This window comes from Bombus huntii, chromosome 3, assembly GCF_024542735.1.
Source record: "Bombus huntii isolate Logan2020A chromosome 3, iyBomHunt1.1, whole genome shotgun sequence".
Lineage (NCBI taxonomy): Eukaryota > Metazoa > Arthropoda > Insecta > Hymenoptera > Apidae > Bombus > Bombus huntii.
Window position 1 is genome coordinate 13,389,271 of NC_066240.1, and position 19,425 is coordinate 13,408,695.

General features: G+C 39.1%; 1 protein-coding gene across 7 annotated transcripts in view; it reads right to left on the reverse strand.

Moving 5' to 3' along the window:
* LOC126863456 (uncharacterized) overlaps positions 1-19,425 on the reverse strand; it is a 46,795-nt gene that overhangs the window by 19,742 nt on the left and 7,628 nt on the right. For 5 of the 7 annotated variants that reach the window (XR_007688865.1, XM_050613649.1, XM_050613651.1 and 2 more), the window contains exons 2-3: positions 5,762-5,880; positions 5,273-5,447 (exon numbers count right to left, since the gene is read on the reverse strand). The exons of 1 other annotated variant lie outside the window; for it this stretch is intronic. Coding sequence is in view for 5 of the 6 variants with exons in the window: in XM_050613649.1 (XP_050469606.1) it covers positions 5,273-5,447; positions 5,762-5,851 (265 nt within the window). In the remaining variant the exon portion in view is untranslated. Of the gene's footprint in view, positions 1-5,272; positions 5,448-5,761; positions 5,955-19,425 lie in introns of all 7 variants that reach the window. One more of the 7 variants, XM_050613650.1, reaches the window with a different exon arrangement.

Genomic DNA, 19,425 nt, shown 5'->3' on the forward strand with positions numbered 1-19,425 from the left:
CACTATTAATTCGTGGCACACGAGCAGAAACAGGGCTTGGCGTTATCTCGAGGGAGCATTTAGAGACACCGGTGAACAACACACTAGGCCTGTTCTCGATCGATCACGACCCGGCCTCGTGGCAACCTTCTTCTTCGCGTCCGGAGAATCGTCCTCCGCGACCATCTTTTGTCGAATCGATACACCACCCGTTTACCCGTTTATTAAACTAATATCGTTCGAACGTCGTCTTTTAGTCGAACAGCTATTTTGCTACAAAAATCGGGCGAGTCCATCTGTTTCTTTTTTTTTGCTTTTAGGAAACCATGGAACACGAAAGAAGGTCGAGGAAGGATAAAAACGTGAAAAAATATTTCATACGGAGGAAGATTTTCCAGGTAGATTTTTCTAAAACGTAAGAAATGTACCGTTTCTTATACCATTTGTCACATTATATGCCTCTGTAAATCCAAAATATTCGCGCGATTGCTCGAACAAGTCGCATTCAATTCGGTTTCGTTCAATTATTTCTCACAACTTTTAAAGATCTGAAAAGTTGCACGGTCTTCGCGCTGATCGAGGTCTTCGACTAATTCTTAGCGCGCCGTGACGCGTGGAAGTAATAAAGTGTAAGGAAAGTTTTCCTTCGAAAGGAGAATTAAATAGCGATGACGGTGGAAGAATTTAAAATTTTACCGTGCGTCGGTATATAACGGCGATTTATAAAGGACCAACTTCTTACGTTTTTTCAAACGTCGATTTAACTCTTTGACGATGTAATAAAGCAACGAAGAATTTTTATCGGAGAATTGAAAAAAAGTTCGTGTTTGGAAAGTACAGAGTTAGGCGTTTCATAAAGGATAAATTGCGACGACGTGCATTTTCGTTAGGTTCGCGTCTTCGATAGCGCAGCGAGATAACGGGAGAATTCGGAATAAATGAAAATTTAGAGCAGAAGTTATTAAACTATATATGAAATTGCGTAACTGAATTACGAGGTTGTAATAATTTTTGCAACTGTCACAGTGAAATGAGAAATATCGATAATCTGTCATCGAAGGATCAAGAAGGATTTATCGAGTTATCGATCGAGATATAGAGCGCCAGATTTAAAAAAATCGTTTGAACGGATTTCTGCTTGGAATTAGGACAGAACCTCCAACAATTTCTGAGAAGGTTTTTAACACGCTCGTAACATTTTGTACTAAATAACTGTCGCAAAACGATAATTCTCTTCGTCATTGACGATCGTAAAATCGAAATGTGAATTGTCTTTGAAAAACATGGAAAATGCTCTGTTATGTTAAATACTCGGCCAAGATATAATGCTCTATGCGAAAATAAACAAGCACATTTGTCTCATCGATATGCAAATTTAGTTTCGTCCCGATACGTGATAATAAGCGATACAATTATAAATGCAACAAAGAATTACAATTCTTATATTTGAATTCGATACATCGGTAAAACGGTTAATATTTAACAGGTAGATCTTTTCACAGATGGCTACCGTTTCCCATGTGATCAGCAAATCTTACTAATGATTAATTTGACTATTAAATTATTTGATTTGTTATTAAATAACACTCGTTTGGTGGTACAAAAATCCTCGTATAATTCCTACATTTCGTAAAATTCGTTTACGAATCCTAGTTTCGTTCACAAGCTCGTTGCTCCTACAAATGACAGTCTATCAACGTTAATAACTAACAAATTATTAACTATTACTCTACAGTTTCTAAACAATATCGGTTCAATGATGCAACAGGGTCCAGGCAGCTACTTGAATTTTTCCTCTACGCTAAGTCGTCTAATAATATCCTCAGCTACACGGTATACAGACATAAAACTGCGTCAGCTATTTTTCTCAAACAAACACGTACGAGTTACATCGATATCTTCCACGTAACGCATCTAAGGTTCATCGTCCCCAAAAGGAAAGAGGCATCGTTACAGTTGCCTACTTTACCGTCTCCATCCTCGACGACTTAATTCTAAAGGAAACGGCGCTTCTCTACACTCGTAGGAAAGACACAGGGATCGACGACCAAACGAAAGAGTCTCGAACGTCTCGTTAGCTGCGAAATTGAAGAGGGGACCTATCGCCTACGACGGATTATACTGAATAACGAAACGACCCTTACTGAATAACGAAATTCACAGAGGGGAGACAACAAACTCGTACAGGGTATTTCCAATTTTCACGAGAAAACTACAGCAGCGCAATCTACGAGCGAAAAATAAGAAGAAAATGTTGCGCCAAGTTTGGCTCTGTAAACGCTTTTGTTATAAAGTTAGAGAGTAACGTAGAAACATAGAACGCAGTCTGAATATGCTTACGTAGCAGAGGATTCTACGTTACAGTATTTCTACTGTAAGTAGAAGCTGCTTGCACACAACTGTTTGGATGTTTAAACTCTGATCGCAACACGGTACGTTGATACAATGCAAATTCGACATCGAGGTGGCTTGGAATTTCTTACGTTCCGAATTAAGAAATTTTCAAAAGAGGATTTGTCGAGATATTGGAACCACGTTACCAATTCACTGTGTTAATTCTTTCCGTGTGCTACGATTTTCTGTATTTCGGGATAACAATTTTGTTCCTATACGCATATTTTTCACTGCGTTCCATCTCGGTTTAGGACTTCGCCACGAAGCGTTTACGATGGAAAACTTCGTGCAACGCTTTACCCTTATTTTCAATTTTAAATTACATTATTTATACTATTCGACCGGAAAGGTAGGAAACATCCTATACACAATGTATACATAGGGATATTTCGGCTAATTTTTAATTGTCAATAGCCACAGGCAATTTTCAATTGTCAAAAAATTTTGTAATGGATCGCGAGCGAGCGATTCTTACTTATTCTGTTACCCACCGAGGAACTAACGAAGATATACTTGCACCACTTCCGCACAAAATACAACGGAGCTCACGTTTTCGAGATGAGACGTTTAACCAAATAGGCAAAAAATCGACTTACATCACTTCTGCATCAAACGGCATATTTGACGAGCGAAACGTATTTCTGATCAAGTCCTAACTTTTTACGTGTGTTCGACGAAATATGAATTTGCGAACAAATCTCCTTAATACTCTGCCGCTCCTTAATACTCTTAATACTCTCAATACTCCTGAGTATACTCTTAATAATCTTCTGTAGAGGATGAAAAATTGCATCGAATGGCGTATACAAAAATGTACCTATAGTTCCATTTAAGGAAACAGAGGTCACCTCGAAAGATCTCGAAAACGCCTTCACATAGGCAAACCGGGTGGTCGTCGTGTACCCCTCGAAACAGGACAAATTTTATTTGAAACGCTTTTTCTCGAATAACGTATATCTTGGGAGATATTATATATTCTGTTCCTATTTTCTTTTTTTTTCAAGTAGAATCACCTGATGCTCGCCTGTGCATGTTATTTGGCGGAAATTCGCGCGATCGAAGAAACAAGCTGTCGCTGTTTGCCACTCGAAATTTCCACGTGATACAGAGAAACTGCAGAGCACTAACGAGCACTCTCTAGCTGAAGATATAATTGAATCTCGTCGCACGTTCTCGCGACCGTGGAAAATCCAATTTTCTCGCAGCAACGATTTAACTTCCAATTTCCCTCTACGCGAAAAAATTCTTTCCTCTTCACGTTGACCGAATTTCGTTTCTAACGAGGGCTTGGTATCCCTTTGGCGAAAGTCAGTGTGTTCTTAGATCGAACTGTTAACTCGAATAAACGGAAGTTATCGTCGATGAGTCATTCGCGATTTTATCGGACCTCGCTTGTTTTCCTAGTGGGGCTACAAAGTACACGCAGGGGAGGAGAGTCGAGGGATACATTCGTGCGACCCCTTCACCTTTGTGAAACACAGCTTGTAAACATAAATTTAGACGCAGTGGGAACATAGAAACTACCGGCGATCACATTTGTAATTTTCTTTTTAGATTTAGTCGACGTTTTTCTTCGTGTGTTATTTTACAATGACGATTCTGAAATTTGTATATTTCGATCTTGACCTCATTTTAGCAAACAGAAGGTAGATGTAACGTTTCAAGAAGAATTTTAATAGGAAATTCTATCGAGAAATCGCCAACAATATCTTTCTTCGTATTTTGTTTAAGCTGAAGCGTTTCTTCGATGTCAGAGAAAAATAATTGGATCAGAAACGATCTAAAGAACGTAGTAGAGTTAAGTAGTAAACAATGTACGTATAGTGACAAAATAACGATCATCGAATGTGTTCATTTTTAGCTGCATTTTCGTTCACACAGTCGATCAGCTCCTGCGATTATATGTCCGTCTGTACATACGCGATGGGCTTTGGCTAGAAGACCCGAAGCCACGCGGCGGTGCAGCCATGGTTCGCTACTTTAAGGGGTGCGTGTACCCGAGATTTCCGGACTGTTGTTTCCCGTATTAACGTTTATACTCAAACAAACACGTTCAGTAATCTAGTCGGTAATCTAATAGAGTAGCGAGCAATTAAATAACTTACCGTGTATGGGTACTAAAATCTAGTGGACTTGTTTAATAAAACGATTTAGTCGAGTAGATCCATTTGATTAGATTTTTCTGGCGGGGTAGGGTTCCCACACCACTACCATCCAATTAAACCTGTAACTTAACTCTACTAATTCCGGACGCTCTCTATCCGTTAAACCATCTCGTAGTCAGCAGCTACTCGTCAATAGACTAAATTGCTGGACGTGTCTGTACGAGCCTTAAGGCCATGGCTAAAGTGGATGAAGTCGGCGCTGGTTAGACACGCGAGCGTTCTTTCGTTGGATATTAGGCCACGGTTATACCGATCGAGTATTCGAACAAACTAGCGTTCCGATTAATTTTCATTCACAGACTGCGAAGCATACTTTCAAAAATATCTGTACAATTATCCGAAGCCCGGTGTCAGAATCTAAACCATACTTTTCCAACCTTAAAGGAGAACGAATCGAAGGTCGCGAACATATGGCATTAAGATACGATCTTAATACGATGTTTGCACTACCGCGTCAAACGCTAAACGACTTAGAAACACGTAAACCGTGAATTTTCTTGAAAAAGTAGACTCAATACAGAGGCGCAACATGCTACTTGTTCTGTCGCCTAGATATTCGATTACGTCGACGCATCGACTTCGCCAAAACGACCGTACTTTTGCGAATACGTATCCGCTGTAACCACAGCCTGATCTTTAACATCAGTCGATCATCCAGAAACCTCGGTTTACAATTTTGATTTTACTGTCACGTATCGACACTGCACTACGTTAAAAGAAAGAGAACGTAATACCTGCAAGGAGTTCCCTCTCGGGCGTAGAGTCCCTGGAGTTACTGTCCTCATGGTGGGAGGAACTGCTCGCCCTGCTGATGTCAATTCTCGGCGTGCTGGGTGTCTTAAGCGAACTACCAGGCGTTGCCGGCGTGGTGACCTCGACGATGCCTGGCATTCGCGCAGCCGGTTCCCCCTGCATTCAAATTCGTAAGGCTGGTTTTGTCGTCGAGTCACAGTCACTGGGGTGTGGTTGAGTGGTTGGTTGGTTGGCTGATTGGTAGATGGTTGGTGGACACGACACGCACAGATGTGTCGCACACCTACGGGCTCCCGGGGACAAACGGAGCTTCGGACTTTCTTTCGACGGGGGAGACGCGCACGCACGTTAATCCCGCGATCGACGAGATCTTCCACGACTTTACACACACGGACCTTCGAGCGGTATCCCCGCTCGAATAAGAGCCGACTTAGAGAGGAGACTCAGGGAGGACACAGGGAAGGACTCACGTTTTCCACCTCGTCGGACAGGTCTTCGAAGGATGCTATCGGCGCTGGTCCAAGCTTCCTCTGATGTACGCTCGGTATTCCTGACGCCATATTTTTCGATAGCTCAGCCCTCGATGATGCTGCAAAACACCCTTTATTTTAGTCTATCTGCTCGCATCCCATTTCTCCCGCTTCCGAGTTTGCCAACTTTCTCCTGAAAAATCAGTCGTCGTAATTCATCCACTCTACGATATTTCTATGCAGCGTGCACTGTTCCGCTGCTACAGATCGAACGTAGCAAATCGTGCTAAATTATTCTCAATTAGCTGAAGAGCCGATAAACACTAGGAAAGCCGATCGGCGGGGCTTAGTAGCCAGTTCGAACCCCAAAGTATATCCACGTATTACGTTGTCCCAAAAGTTTCTTTAGTTTCGTAAGAAAATAACAGACGCGCAATAATTTGTCGCCTTGCAAATGCAAAACGAAACAGTTGCAAACGAAACGTATCGTACGACAGCTGGAGGACGACTGAAGATAAAGAGCACAACATTTGACAGATTAGAAATATTTCACTGGAAATATTTTATATCAGAGTAGAAACGTTTCATTGTACGAACATTTTTGCGTAAATATTGTGTATAAATATTTGCATAAACATTGTCAGATAAAGCAGCTACGTGCGATAACGAAAGATACTTTTGGGACGATCTAATGTAACATTTTCCAACAAACAACGTTACGAATGAAAATGATCCATTTTCGGAGAATAGCAAACTAACGTAGAGAAACATTGTATCTTCCTGTGCACACCGTTTTGAAAAATATCGCATTTCAACCTATGCTTAATATTATTTCTTATGCGCGGGAAAAATTATTTCCTTCTTCCATGCGACGTTGTTGTTTGTTTTATTATTTTAACGTGTGTTACGTTCAGAGCAGAGATCTCGACAGTCACAGGCACCTCTGTCCGACTGTTAACACTTTACCGACAGATAGCCAATTAATCGGTTTCTTGTCGCCAACGCTTACCGACCGATAACTTATTAATCGACTTTTTGCCGCCGACAATTTTTCTCATTATTTCAGCAGTAATTTGTTATTTATTACCAAGGTATCTTGCTCAATTGCGTCAGTTGCGTTACTTTGTAAGCTCCCACAGTTTTATATCAATTTGAAAAACTTACCGTTCGCGATGAACGAAAAGAATGGTATTGGAGAGTCTAAACCGAAACAGAGCCGGCGCCAAGGAGAATCTGCGCCTGAGATGCCGGTTAGACGTGCGTATGCCGTTGAATCGGTAGCGGTCGGTAAAGTGTTAAAACGATTCGCTCGATTATCGATCAAGTTTCTAAAGCAAACACGTGCAAGGAAGATAATCGTTCTCGCGTATTTTTGATCGTTTTAAAAAATTGATAGCGAGAGTAGTCGAGTTTTCGAGGAGGAAATTCCTCGAAATTTCCTGCCTCCGCACTACTCTCGCTTCCAGTGGTCGTTCCAAACGTTGACATTTACAAATACCAGCGAAAAGAATTGAGAATTGCAGTTCTGTATCTACAAATAGCGTGGGTTTTCGAAAATAGAAAAATCGAACGAACGACCATCGTGGAATAGAGATAGAAGCTTTGAAAGCATTGTATAATTACGACTAACAACGTGGCAAGATTAACACGTTGACTGTGGAAGCAAAGTTGGGTGGCCCAATGTTGGCATTGGAATTTCATTGTTTAAACTCGTCGATCCTCTCGACACAGTACGAAAACCATTTACGCGACACGTCAACGTGGCATCGGTTGTTACCAGCAACAACCAGCGATCAACGTGTTAATTTCGTATAACGATTCCATAAAAATCAGACATTTACCACTTACGTGCGTCAAAATAATAAAGCTCGATCAAAAACGATATTATCTTCGCTAAAATGTTCGCCAAATAATCTCTTCGTAAAGGCAGTGCTTCCAAAACAGTTGTTCGGTTTTACGGATGAACAAAAAAGGAGAAAGTGTGAAATAGAACGTAAAACACCAAAAAGTACGAGAATAGAAGCGTAAGAATTCACTGAGTTACGAATCAGTGGCGGATCACCGATTTTAGAGAAACTTCGATTATTATCATGCAAAGAGAAAAACGAAGAATGCAAAATGGCAAATAGTGCGACTAGAAACGGCAGGAACATTGTAGGGCGTAAAATTCACTGACAATTTTCCTAGTCACGAACGTTGGGAGGGATCAGCAGCGTCGAAGAAGTTAATCAGAACCGACGTTAGAACGTTTAAGCGAAGGACGAATCGATTAACCAAAGCTCGCAGCGTGCAGGATGTGCTGACATTGAGGGCCACTTGTCATACGTCACCGGTGTTCGAGCACCGCAGCTCCAATTTTCCATCGAACGATCTCTAAATGTTTTTCAGGCGACCTTATTACCTCGTTCTCTGCGGTGTCGTGAAAGCCACGGAAAAGCGTCGTCCTTCGAATATTTTACAAGCTTTATATAGGTTTACGAGACGATGGACCAAAGTGGATCTCCGCGAATGAGAGACAGAGACAGAGACAGAGAGAGATAGAGAGAGAGAGAGAGAGAGAGAGAGAAATAGGAGACAATCAAGTCACGAAAATCGAGCAATGTGCGAACCTTGCGGAGAACCAGGTTTTCCCTTGAAACGATCAAGCGTCAACAAGTTGTCGGGCGCGAGCCGCGAAAATGTACACCAACTAGCAGCGACTACGAACAAACCAGCACTGGAATTTTCCTCGGTACGCCGGGGGCCGAGTCGAAATTTCGTGACTCGGGTTCTTAAATACCGAAAGTAATTATCGAACGTAATTTACTGGCGCGATAGCGAACTTCGATGCGTTGAAAGTAATTGGAAAAATAGAAACTGAATTATCGTAGTCAGATAAGATACGCTGATCGATGATTACGAAAGTATTAGCTCAAGTTAGATACATATTCGTGAAATATATTTTGTTTCGAGATAATTGTAGTTTCACGTTTGATGTACGAACTGAATTCGGTTTAGCGAGGCGACAACTGGATCTAACGGTTCGATTTCCACTTCTTTGCAAAGATGCTTTTGCATCGTGGCGATGTAAATAGGCGCGGTGCAAGATAAGCGATAAACTCGTGTTTCTTGAGATGTTTCACTCGGATTATTTCCACGAATATCCTATTTCTGGTGTTTCTTCGTTTCCGAAACTACAGCACCGTGTATTTCGAAGATAACATTCGGAACAAGATTTTCGCGAAAAGTAAAAAACTATTTCGGAGTATTGTTTCTACGTAAAGGATTATTTTCTAAGCACACAATGTTAGCGGAAAGAACAGACAAAGGTCAAATGTTGATTTTGCAATTGTTCGTTTCTGCACCTTGCGAGCAGCTTGAAAAAATAATGGAAACGTTCCGTTTCGAACTTGTACAATGTCACTCGAAGTACGTAAATTGAGTAGACAATTAATTCACGTTATACAACATTTATCTTGGTACTTAAAAAACTAATAATTCGCTAGTAATATTTAATCTGCGAACAAATAAAAACGAAGAACCTAAAAGTAACAGATTATTCGAAGAAGATAACGAATCGTTGTTTCCGTTCAATTATCGAATATCTTTTCTAAATAATTCTACTGATACCGAATTTCGTCTGTGGGCTACCGTGTTCTCGTTTCTCCAACTTTAATTAAAACGCACGACTTCGCTGAAACGCGTTTCACCGTTGGCAACTTTGGTTTATTCGACCCTTTGTTCCACCTTTCGATAAACTTTGAATTCGAGCAGGTCGAATAGACGAGCCGAAGATATCGGTAGAAGTTAGCGAATAGTCGAAGGTATTTTAAGGCTGAAGTATGGAAATGGACAATCCAATCGAAGACGGTATGTAATTTCTTTCCTGTTCTTCCCTTTGAAATGGAATGCTAGTCCTCTCGCTGAACTTCAGCGGTTGTCTGTCAAAGGAAGAAACCTTATTCGAACTCGTGTAATTCGACGTGTTAAGAACAAGCAGACTACTACGATAATTAATTACACTGCGAATATTTACTGCAAAGTCGTATTTTTACATTACTCGAGATTAAAGCGGCAAAAGTTAAACGAATATTCGTTTTACTCTGAAGATATTGTTAACAAGTATATTGCTTTTAATATTTTCTATATCTTTGTAATCTGCAAGTTTTAATACAAGTCAATTTTCCATAAATGCATAAACATTTGCAACCTAACGCGAGTGTAATGAGTTATCTATTCTTTTAATTAATATCTCACGTGCTTATTGATATAAGCAAAGTACCATTACAATACGTAGTACAAACGAAACAGGGGACAATGTAACAAGAAATGGGAATTTTTCGCACCTATTTATCTTTCCACACCAATTTTCCTCTCTGTTTTCCCTCTCGAACGTCGTCGAATTTCCACCGGTGAAGATTGACTCGAGAGGAGAGGAGAAATCGATCATATTCGACCAGTGGAAGACAGACCAGAGGTTTGAGCAACTTAAACGAAAATTCCCAGTGCACAGTTGCCTGAAAAGCCGTATTTCCTAGCCAAAATCCAATATCTCAAGTTTAACGTTTCAAAAAGGATTCGTTCTTTGTCGTCTATACAAGGGTCGACACTGACCACGAGAGGAGAATGTTAAAAAGATGGCCATTGTTCGCACTTGCTTACGAACGAAAAGCTCGTCACAGGATATTTAAAAGCGTCTCTGAAGGAGCGAGAAATGTTATCAGCATTTATGCGAAACGTGATGACAAGCGGCACCGGTCAAACTTACCAATGCGTAACCTCTTAATCTTCGTTTTTTTCAGCTACTGATCCAACTACGAAATAATTCTTTGGGAATTCTGCTGATAAATCGATCGAAGTTGCGAATGGAGCAAACGCGAAGCACCGCGAGATCGTTGCTACATGCGCACAGCAACTCAAAACACGTTCATCAACTTTGCACCTGCATGCATACGCTATAAAGGTTGCCAACCCGGTTTTACTTTCGTCAATTAATACGCAGACAAACACCGAGTGCAATTCGAGACACTCAACATATACATACACGGATACAAACTTGGTGGGCGTATTGTTGGCCATTGTTCTCACGTAGCAACAATTTGGTGGTACTTCGGATTTGCTCGATTTGAAACTTCAATTGATTTATCAGCAGAATTTCCGAGGAATTACTCTGTCGATATGGATGAATAATTATTATTCCGTAGGCGGATGAGAATTTGAACTCAAGCTTATTCTTTCTTTGTACCTACGTTAGGACCGTTTTTTAATATCTGTCTTTTACGAACGATAGAGTTGTGTTTTCTTTTATAATTGGCAGAAATATCCAGATGAATAATTATTATATCATAGGTGGATGAGAATTTGAAGAAAACGAAAATTAACGTTAGAATTACCACACCAGTGAAATTGACTGGTTGTACAATTTTATTTTATAATTCCTATTTCGTGTTATATTTCTCCGTAATGATGTAATTTCGCAACGATAACTAAAAGAATAATATAACGAGCTTTATTTTCTTCTTTATGTATTCGAATTGAAAATAATTTTGTATCAAGCCCACTTATAGCAATACCAGTGAAAATGACTGGCACTTGTCGAAGTGTAAAAGGGTCTTGTAATCTGTTTATCGAACCCCAATTAATCAGTTTCCTCGTTTCGTACAAATTGCCACACGTTTTTCAAATTTTAACTGCGCATCGTTCGATATGACGATATCAGTTATCAGGAAAATTCCGGATCGATCGTTAGATCGCTAGATGCTATCGCTAGAAATACCACACCAGTCAAGATGACTGGTTCTACAATTTTATAAATATGTCAATCCTCGTTTAGGAATCATGGTCCCAGATGGATTAATAATATCAAAAATCTACTAAACAACATGGAATTCCTTCTGTAAGAAAGTAATAAATCGGAAAATATAAAAATATTCTATTATTACGTATTTTTTAAAGACCTGTCATTTTGACTGGTTGTGGTAGAAATAGCTTCGTGTTAACTGCCGGTAGCTCTAGTATTGAGCCATTTGTTCGCCTTTGCACTCGTTCCTTCCAACTTTCCCATCACGTTCCCGATAAATACTGATAACGTGTTTCGCTGCTTGAGAGACGCTCCGAAACGTGCCGCAAGAATTTTCCGTTCGCCAGCAGATGGAGAGCAAGTGGCCATTTGTTAACATCCTCCTTTTCATTTGTGCCCCATTTCCTCAGTTACGTGAAACTATTAATTAGCAGTAACATTCGCAAGCTAATCATCGTATACGCAGTTTCGCTGTAATCTTCCGATCGACACGATGCAATTTCGCAGGACTCTGCAATTTTCATAGAAAATTCGCTCGAAACATCGAACTTTTGAACTTTCATTCGAACTTTGAACTTTCGCTAACATTTCCATCAACCGAATTCTACGTGCTTTATAAATCCCAGGAATGTGTCGTGTACTTTGTTTCGTCCCTGTTTCCTTAATCGCGTGCAGTTATGTTAAGCGTCGATTCGTCGAATAACGAGGAAGCGTTAACGAACGATTCTAGAAAAACGATAGAAAAGACAATTAGGCGTTTCTCAGCCGATAATTAATTAACAAAATCGTAGGGTCGGTGGAAAGAACCGCAGCTTCGTAGAGAGTTAATCCATTAAAAAGTTGGCCCGCTTCGAGCTTATTCTTTCCTCGTAACTACGCTAGGGACAAGAAGAAGTTGGCGGTGTAAGAAAGGTCGTTGATACGCTGAGCCAATTAGCAACGAAGTCTCGAGGGGCTCAGACTGAATCTTATGCTTCAACGTGTTAAATACATACCGCACGACCCTGTACTACGTCGCTCCAATAATTTTGCAACCATCGTTCTTCCGCCTCGATATACAGAACGATCCTTGCAATGATTTCCCAACTTACGGCAGTTGCAGAGTTCGTCGAGAGGACTAGAAACTCGTCTAATCAACGTAGGTCATAAAAATCAGTCATTAGGGCTGATCACCTCCGTATCATCACTGGCTAGGTCGTATTAATTTGAAAAAATTCGTTTGAGAATTAAGAAATTTCAGTAAAAATTTCCTGAGTTTCGCGGTTGTTCCAAAACATCGAGACACAGTGTAAAAGAGGTACAATGTACCTTTTCTTTTTTGCAGTTCAGTGCGTTATATGTTATTTAAAATTAGAAGTAAAAATTTGAGAATTACGTGGAATAAAGCGTGGAATCATTTTGATATAATATCTATGAGAAAATGAAGAATCGTGACATTGTACATCGGCAAATAAATCCTCCAAATTCGTACATAACTTGAGACAGTATTGGTTTATGTTTGTAAATTCGATGTTCGATACGATTGGAAGCGACCAGCTTAGGATATCGAACGCCAATAAGAAGTAAAAGTTGCTTTTTCATCGAAAGCTTTGATTTTAGGATCTACGTTTATTTAGACGTTTTTTTACTCCTCCTGGTGTGTACTGTTATATAATCCTTTAAGTTATGGATCTTTTTGCACGACCCTATATACACAGGCTCGCGAAAGTATTCCAACGCTTGTAGACATTTTCCCCGAATAAGTTATCGCATGTACGTTTATAGCAGTTCTTACGTTTTTATTAACATGCTTAAAAAGGAAAAATGGAACTCAGACAGAGATTTGTTTCGCCTATTAAATATTATAATACGTGCTTCGATATTTTATACATTTGTCCATATTATGTTGTGTTCTTTACATTTTTATATTTATAGATTTCTCGCAAACGCGTAAACATCCGCAGTCTAACATTTTAAAGTTTCATTAACGCTATCATGGAACTCTATTATCGTCATACTAGTCAAGTTAAATTAATTGAAAGAAAAATGTCAACCTTGCAGGAATGACCTCGTATTCGATAAGGAATATATTTAATGATCCATAAATAATTGATAAGCAATCTTAATTCATCGATAATCACTATGAAATCGAGAATAAAATAAGCCAAATGTCAAGATCTTTCCTCTTTATTCGCGACTACGAATAACGACTGGCAAATGTATGTACATATATATCGTCTAACGAGATCGAAAGGAGAAAACTCATTTTATAGAACATTGTCGGAGAACGAGTGGAAAATTAGCTCGGCGGAGTATCACGATGAAACTGGATGGAAAAGTCGAAGAGCGAGAAAGAGTTCGCTGGTAGATGCTCTCTTTCACGGTGTCTTGTTTTGCGTCTTCCAATCTCCTGGTAAATTAATCGTTCGGTCGTATCCAGAGGTCGTCCTCTTTACAACCAACTCCGTCATCTTCGCGCCAATGTAAGATTCTAATTTTTAACATTCTCTCTTCTCCCTTATGTGTTATGATTTCATTGGTAACTTTTGTATTACAGTATGTTTTATTCGCTAGAATATACTTATACTCACAGCCGAGACTTGCACTTGATTTACAGACATCTACTATATCCACTATTATACTATATTTACGAAGTTATATTATTCATGCGCTTCGAACCATTTACTCTCTTTCTCTCTCTCCGTCTCTCCTATTCAAACTCCGACTGACTCTACCGATTAATTACCTACTTAATGCATCCTTTCCTGTTCGCTAAAATTCTCTTTGGTCTGCTTATTTCCTATGTTTTTCTTTTCTCTCCTTTTGCAGCTTCTCGAGTCAAATTACCATCACTCTATCCTGTCTTCCGCTCGTTACGCGTTCCTAGTATCTATTATACTTAAGTGAGAAGTTTAGATCTTTCAAGCTTTCACGATGATGAGGTGACGTATTCTCCGAGTTTCGATCGCCTTTTGAACCTTGTTACCGACCTCGTTTTTTGTGTCACAGTTTTAGTCCTTTTAACAGGCAGCAAGATCTTGGTAATTATACGAAAGAGGCCGCGCTTCATTGATTTCAACGATCTTGAAATATGTTGTCGAGGTCGACGTTCTTCACAACTTTTTCCTATTCACGTAACTGTCACTCGGTTTTAGTTCCCAAGATTTTCGCGAATCACCACAACGCAATCTATGTTACCATTACGGAGATCACTTTGCAGTAGACGAGCGTCTTTATCCAGTTAGCTGTTTTTGACGAGTATACACGAAGAAATGGCAATATTTTGCGTTACGATGAGCCCTGTCGGTAATAAAATTAAACAATGAAGCAATCGTTTCGTTACAACTTAATTCTATAATATAACAGCCAAACATACTCTGCGTTTCACGAGTATACTCGTCATCGTTTACTTTTTCCCGTACATTTTAGGTACGCGCTTTTCAAAGTTTTCAAAGGGGTCGCAACAGCTAACTGATTATATGGTCCCCAGCCTCGATCTAACTTATCGACGAGGGATATAATCGTTCTCAATATCGCGTAAATGAAGAAGAAAAACGAATAAATCGTGGAACGGCAGAACGCAGAACGGTGCTTGTGAGATGATTTCCAATGAATCTATCGATAATGAAACGTTGTACTGTGTTTTATCTGTCTATCCGTCACGTACATACTAATAATTAGAGCCGATAGATACGCACAGATAGTCTTAGTTTTTCAGTTATACATAAAGATACGTTTGGCGGTATATATGTATAAATAATGATGAATGGTAGCAATGGAATCTACGATGCACTTAAAAAATCGCATAAAATAAAAATGAAGTGATGCCAGCGTTATTGGCCGGATATTAATCTAACATCTAACCCCAACCTATAATCCATTCATTTATCGCCTTTTATTTATAGCACAGATGATTAGCACCGATGAGTTAAGTTTAGATTGGGCTATATAAAAATCCGGCCATTTATGTGCAATGGAATGAAGCGTAACAGGAACTAATTTTAATCGAAGATTTTTTGTGAATATCTCGGCAATGAAAACCGATCGCCGGTTACACGTATAGGAGAAAGTTATTCCGAATCTTGATCTTGGCGACATATTTCAAGATCGTTGAAACCTATGAGGCGTGCTCTTTTTATGCATAACTACTAGAATTTTTAAGCTTTCAAAAGAAATCCCAATGTGCTATACCGTGCACTATACTTGTATATTAAGATCGAAAATCATTCGTATCGACAACGATTCTTTTGTGTCTGCCTCGAACTTAAGAAAATTGCTAACAATAAAAAAAAAGCAGAATTGGGTGTAAAATGGTACAAAGAACGCAGCAGAGATGACACGTTGATCGCCGTGTAAATTAAGTTTGGGTGGCGATTGCGTTACCGTAGGAGCCACGATACTATCACAATATACAAATCGATCAGAGTGACTGGATATTTCTGCCAATTGTAAAAGAAAACACAACTCTATCGTTCGTAAAAGACAGATATTAAAAAACGGTCCTAACGTAGGTACAAAGAAAGAATAAGCTTGAGACGAGTTCAAATTCTCATCTGCCTACGGAATAATAATTATTCATCCATATCGACAGAGTAATTCCTCGGAAATTCTGCTGATAAATCAATTGAAGTTTCAAATTGAGCAAATCCGAAGTACCACCAAATTGTTGCTACGTGAGAACAATGGCCAACAATACGCCCACCAAGTTTGTATCCGTGTATGTATATGTTGAGTGTCTCGAATTACACTCGGTGTTTGTCTGCGTATTAATTGACGAAAGTAAAACCGGGTTGGCAACCTTTATAGCGTATGCATGCAGGTGCAAAGTTGATGAACGTGTTTTGAGTTGCTGTGCGCATGTAGCAACGATCTCGCGGTGCTTCGCGTTTGCTCCATTCGCAACTTCGATCGATTTATCAGCAGAATTCCCAAAGAATTATTTCGTAGTTGGATCAGTAGCTGAAAAAAACGAAGATTAAGAGGTTACGCATTGGTAAGTTTGACCGGTGCCGCTTGTCATCACGTTTCGCATAAATGCTGATAACATTTCTCGCTCCTTCAGAGACGCTTTTAAATATCCTGTGACGAGCTTTTCGTTCGTAAGCAAGTGCGAACAATGGCCATCTTTTTAACATTCTCCTCTCGTGGTCAGTGTCGACCCTTGTATAGACGACAAAGAACGAATCCTTTTTGAAACGTTAAACTTGAGATATTGGATTTTGGCTAGGAAATACGGCTTTTCAGGCAACTGTGCACTGGGAATTTTCGTTTAAGTTGCTCAAACCTCTGGTCTGTCTTCCACTGGTCGAATATGATCGATTTCTCGTCTCCTCTCGAGTCAATCTTCACCGGTGGAAATTCGACGACGTTCGAGAGGGAAAACAGAGAGGAAAATTGGTGTGGAAGGGATCTCGAAATAAGGAAGAAAAGTTGGAAAGGGTGAACGACGATCTGGCTATCGGGCTAGTAATATCCTTAAAGTTGGAGAATTTGGCCGGAAGCCGAACGGAACTACGATAGATTTCGTCTGGATTCCAGCGAAGGCGAGCCATTTTACCAAAGTTTTCATTCGTTCTTCCATTCTATCTTTTCGAGGCGGCCATAATTTATCGTTGCCTCTGCTATAATCACCGCTTGAATTATAAACGACTACTACAATAATTCATTCCCGATTGAATTTGGTAATTAAACGAGTTTGTTTGTTACTCGAGCAAATACGACGAGTTTGGAATTATATAACTGAGAGCAATAAAATTTTGCGATACGAGTGAATTATGCGCAAATTCAATGTATTTATACGTGTAATTAATTATTGAGTCTAGCCAACGCCCACTTTGTCACTGTTTTCCCTATTCTTCCAAATTTTCCAAAATTACATATATCAATGACTATATATGCCCTGAAACTTTGCAAAGTAGTAACAGAAAGCTTTTTAGTCATCTAAAGTCTAGACGTATATGAAATTTCTGTCAACATTCAGTGAAACAGACCACGCTCAGTCACGCATATAACATCATTTTCTTCGTCACATTTTCCAAATGTCACATACCAATAGCTAAACATAATACGAAACTTTCCAAAGTGGCGAAGGAAACTTTTTAAATCACCCAGAGTCTAGACTTATATGAAATTTCTTTCAACACGCAGTGAAACAAACGACGTTATACCAAATAATCGTAACTTCAACAAAGCACTAAAGGAAACTTTTTAAATCATCGAAAGTCTAAACCTATGCTACTGTTTTTCCAAGATCCAGTGAAACGAATGATATTATGGCAAATAAACAAGGTAGTAACAGAAGCTTTTTAAATCATCCAAAGTTTAAACAGGCGTAAAATATTTATCTCGCTATCGCTCAAACCTGCATCTAATTTTCCTCAGTTTTCGTTAAATTTTCCAAGTACGTATACTTACATGTTAATAATTAAACACTTTGGAACCTTGCAAAATAGTAACGCAAGCTCTTAAATTAAAATTTCTTTCAGCATTCACTGAAACAAATGATACTCGGACCTTCTCCAATTTTCCTTATTTTTCCACAAATATTTCACATACCAGGTATGCATAACAAGTAAATTAGCCTTGAAACCTTGCAAAATAGTGACAGAAGCTTTTCGAATCATTTAAATTCTAAAGCTACATACAATTTCTTTCAATATCCAGTCAAGCAAACTCAAAAGGAAAGACTAATTTTTCCTATTCTTTCCTAATCGTTCAACTACCGCGTGTTTAACATCTAAACAAACCTTAGAATCTTCCTTTAAACCTTAGAAAATAATAACAGAAACTGGTCAAATCGTCTAAAAGTCTAAAGCTATATCAAATTTCTCTGCCTATTCGCCTTCGTTTCCACATTTCACATGCCAATAACCAACCATCGCTCTAAGATATTAATGGAAACTTTTTAAATCAACTAGGTCCTGAGCTTATAGTAGAATTTCTTTCAGCATGCAGTGAAACAAGTGAATCATCAGACGCGTGTCTAACCAGCGCCGACCTCTACTACTGAAACGAGTGTCGGCTCGTTCAGCCTATCCTTTGGACCTCTCGAACGCAATTTCGTGCTCCGTTTGTCTCGGAGACGGGAGTACACACACCGATCCGGGATCGAGTTCGAAAACGTGACCGAGCCGACCGTGTTTGCGGAGGCTGTTTTTTTGACGGACAAGTTCAAAGGAATTACCTCACGGTCTGTGGCGTTCGTTTTTCAGTTACATTTGTCTAGACCAGGTAGAACTCCCTTTGTGTTCCCTATTCAGCTCTAGTTCTACGTTTCTCTTCTTTTTTTGCAGGGAAATTATCCAGTCTATCGTACTTCGACAGGAACACTGTGATTTTTCGTTGCGTTTGAAGCTAGCACGAGACTTAATTTTTTTAATTATTAAGGAGCGTGCGGATGATCGGTATTATAAGAGACCCTCTAGAATCTAGAATATAGATAAAATATATTGTCAGTATTTTTTAGATACCGAAACTGCAAAGTCTTTGAAGACTTAAGCGATTATGAGAAAAGTATTGTTAAAGATGCTGTATATATGTTTTTAAATAATTTACCTTCTAAAAGTAAATACAAATATTATTATGTTATATCACTTTAGAATACTAAAGTAATAATATAATGATTTTGTTTTACTTCCAACGTATCGTATTATATATAAATTATTTCAGAAATATTCAAATATTTTAATACTTTCTCAAATACAATATTTTAATATTTCACTTTTACCGAACCATCGCATCTCCAACACCAGAGACACAGAAAACTTTGAAGACGGAAAGATAATTATTTTCTGAGAGTAGTTCATTCTCCATTCTTTATTTACCTTGCCACATTGTCAAAAGGTCAACGACACTGAGAAAAATACATACAGGAAGAATAGTTAATGTGTATGGAGTGGTTGCAAGA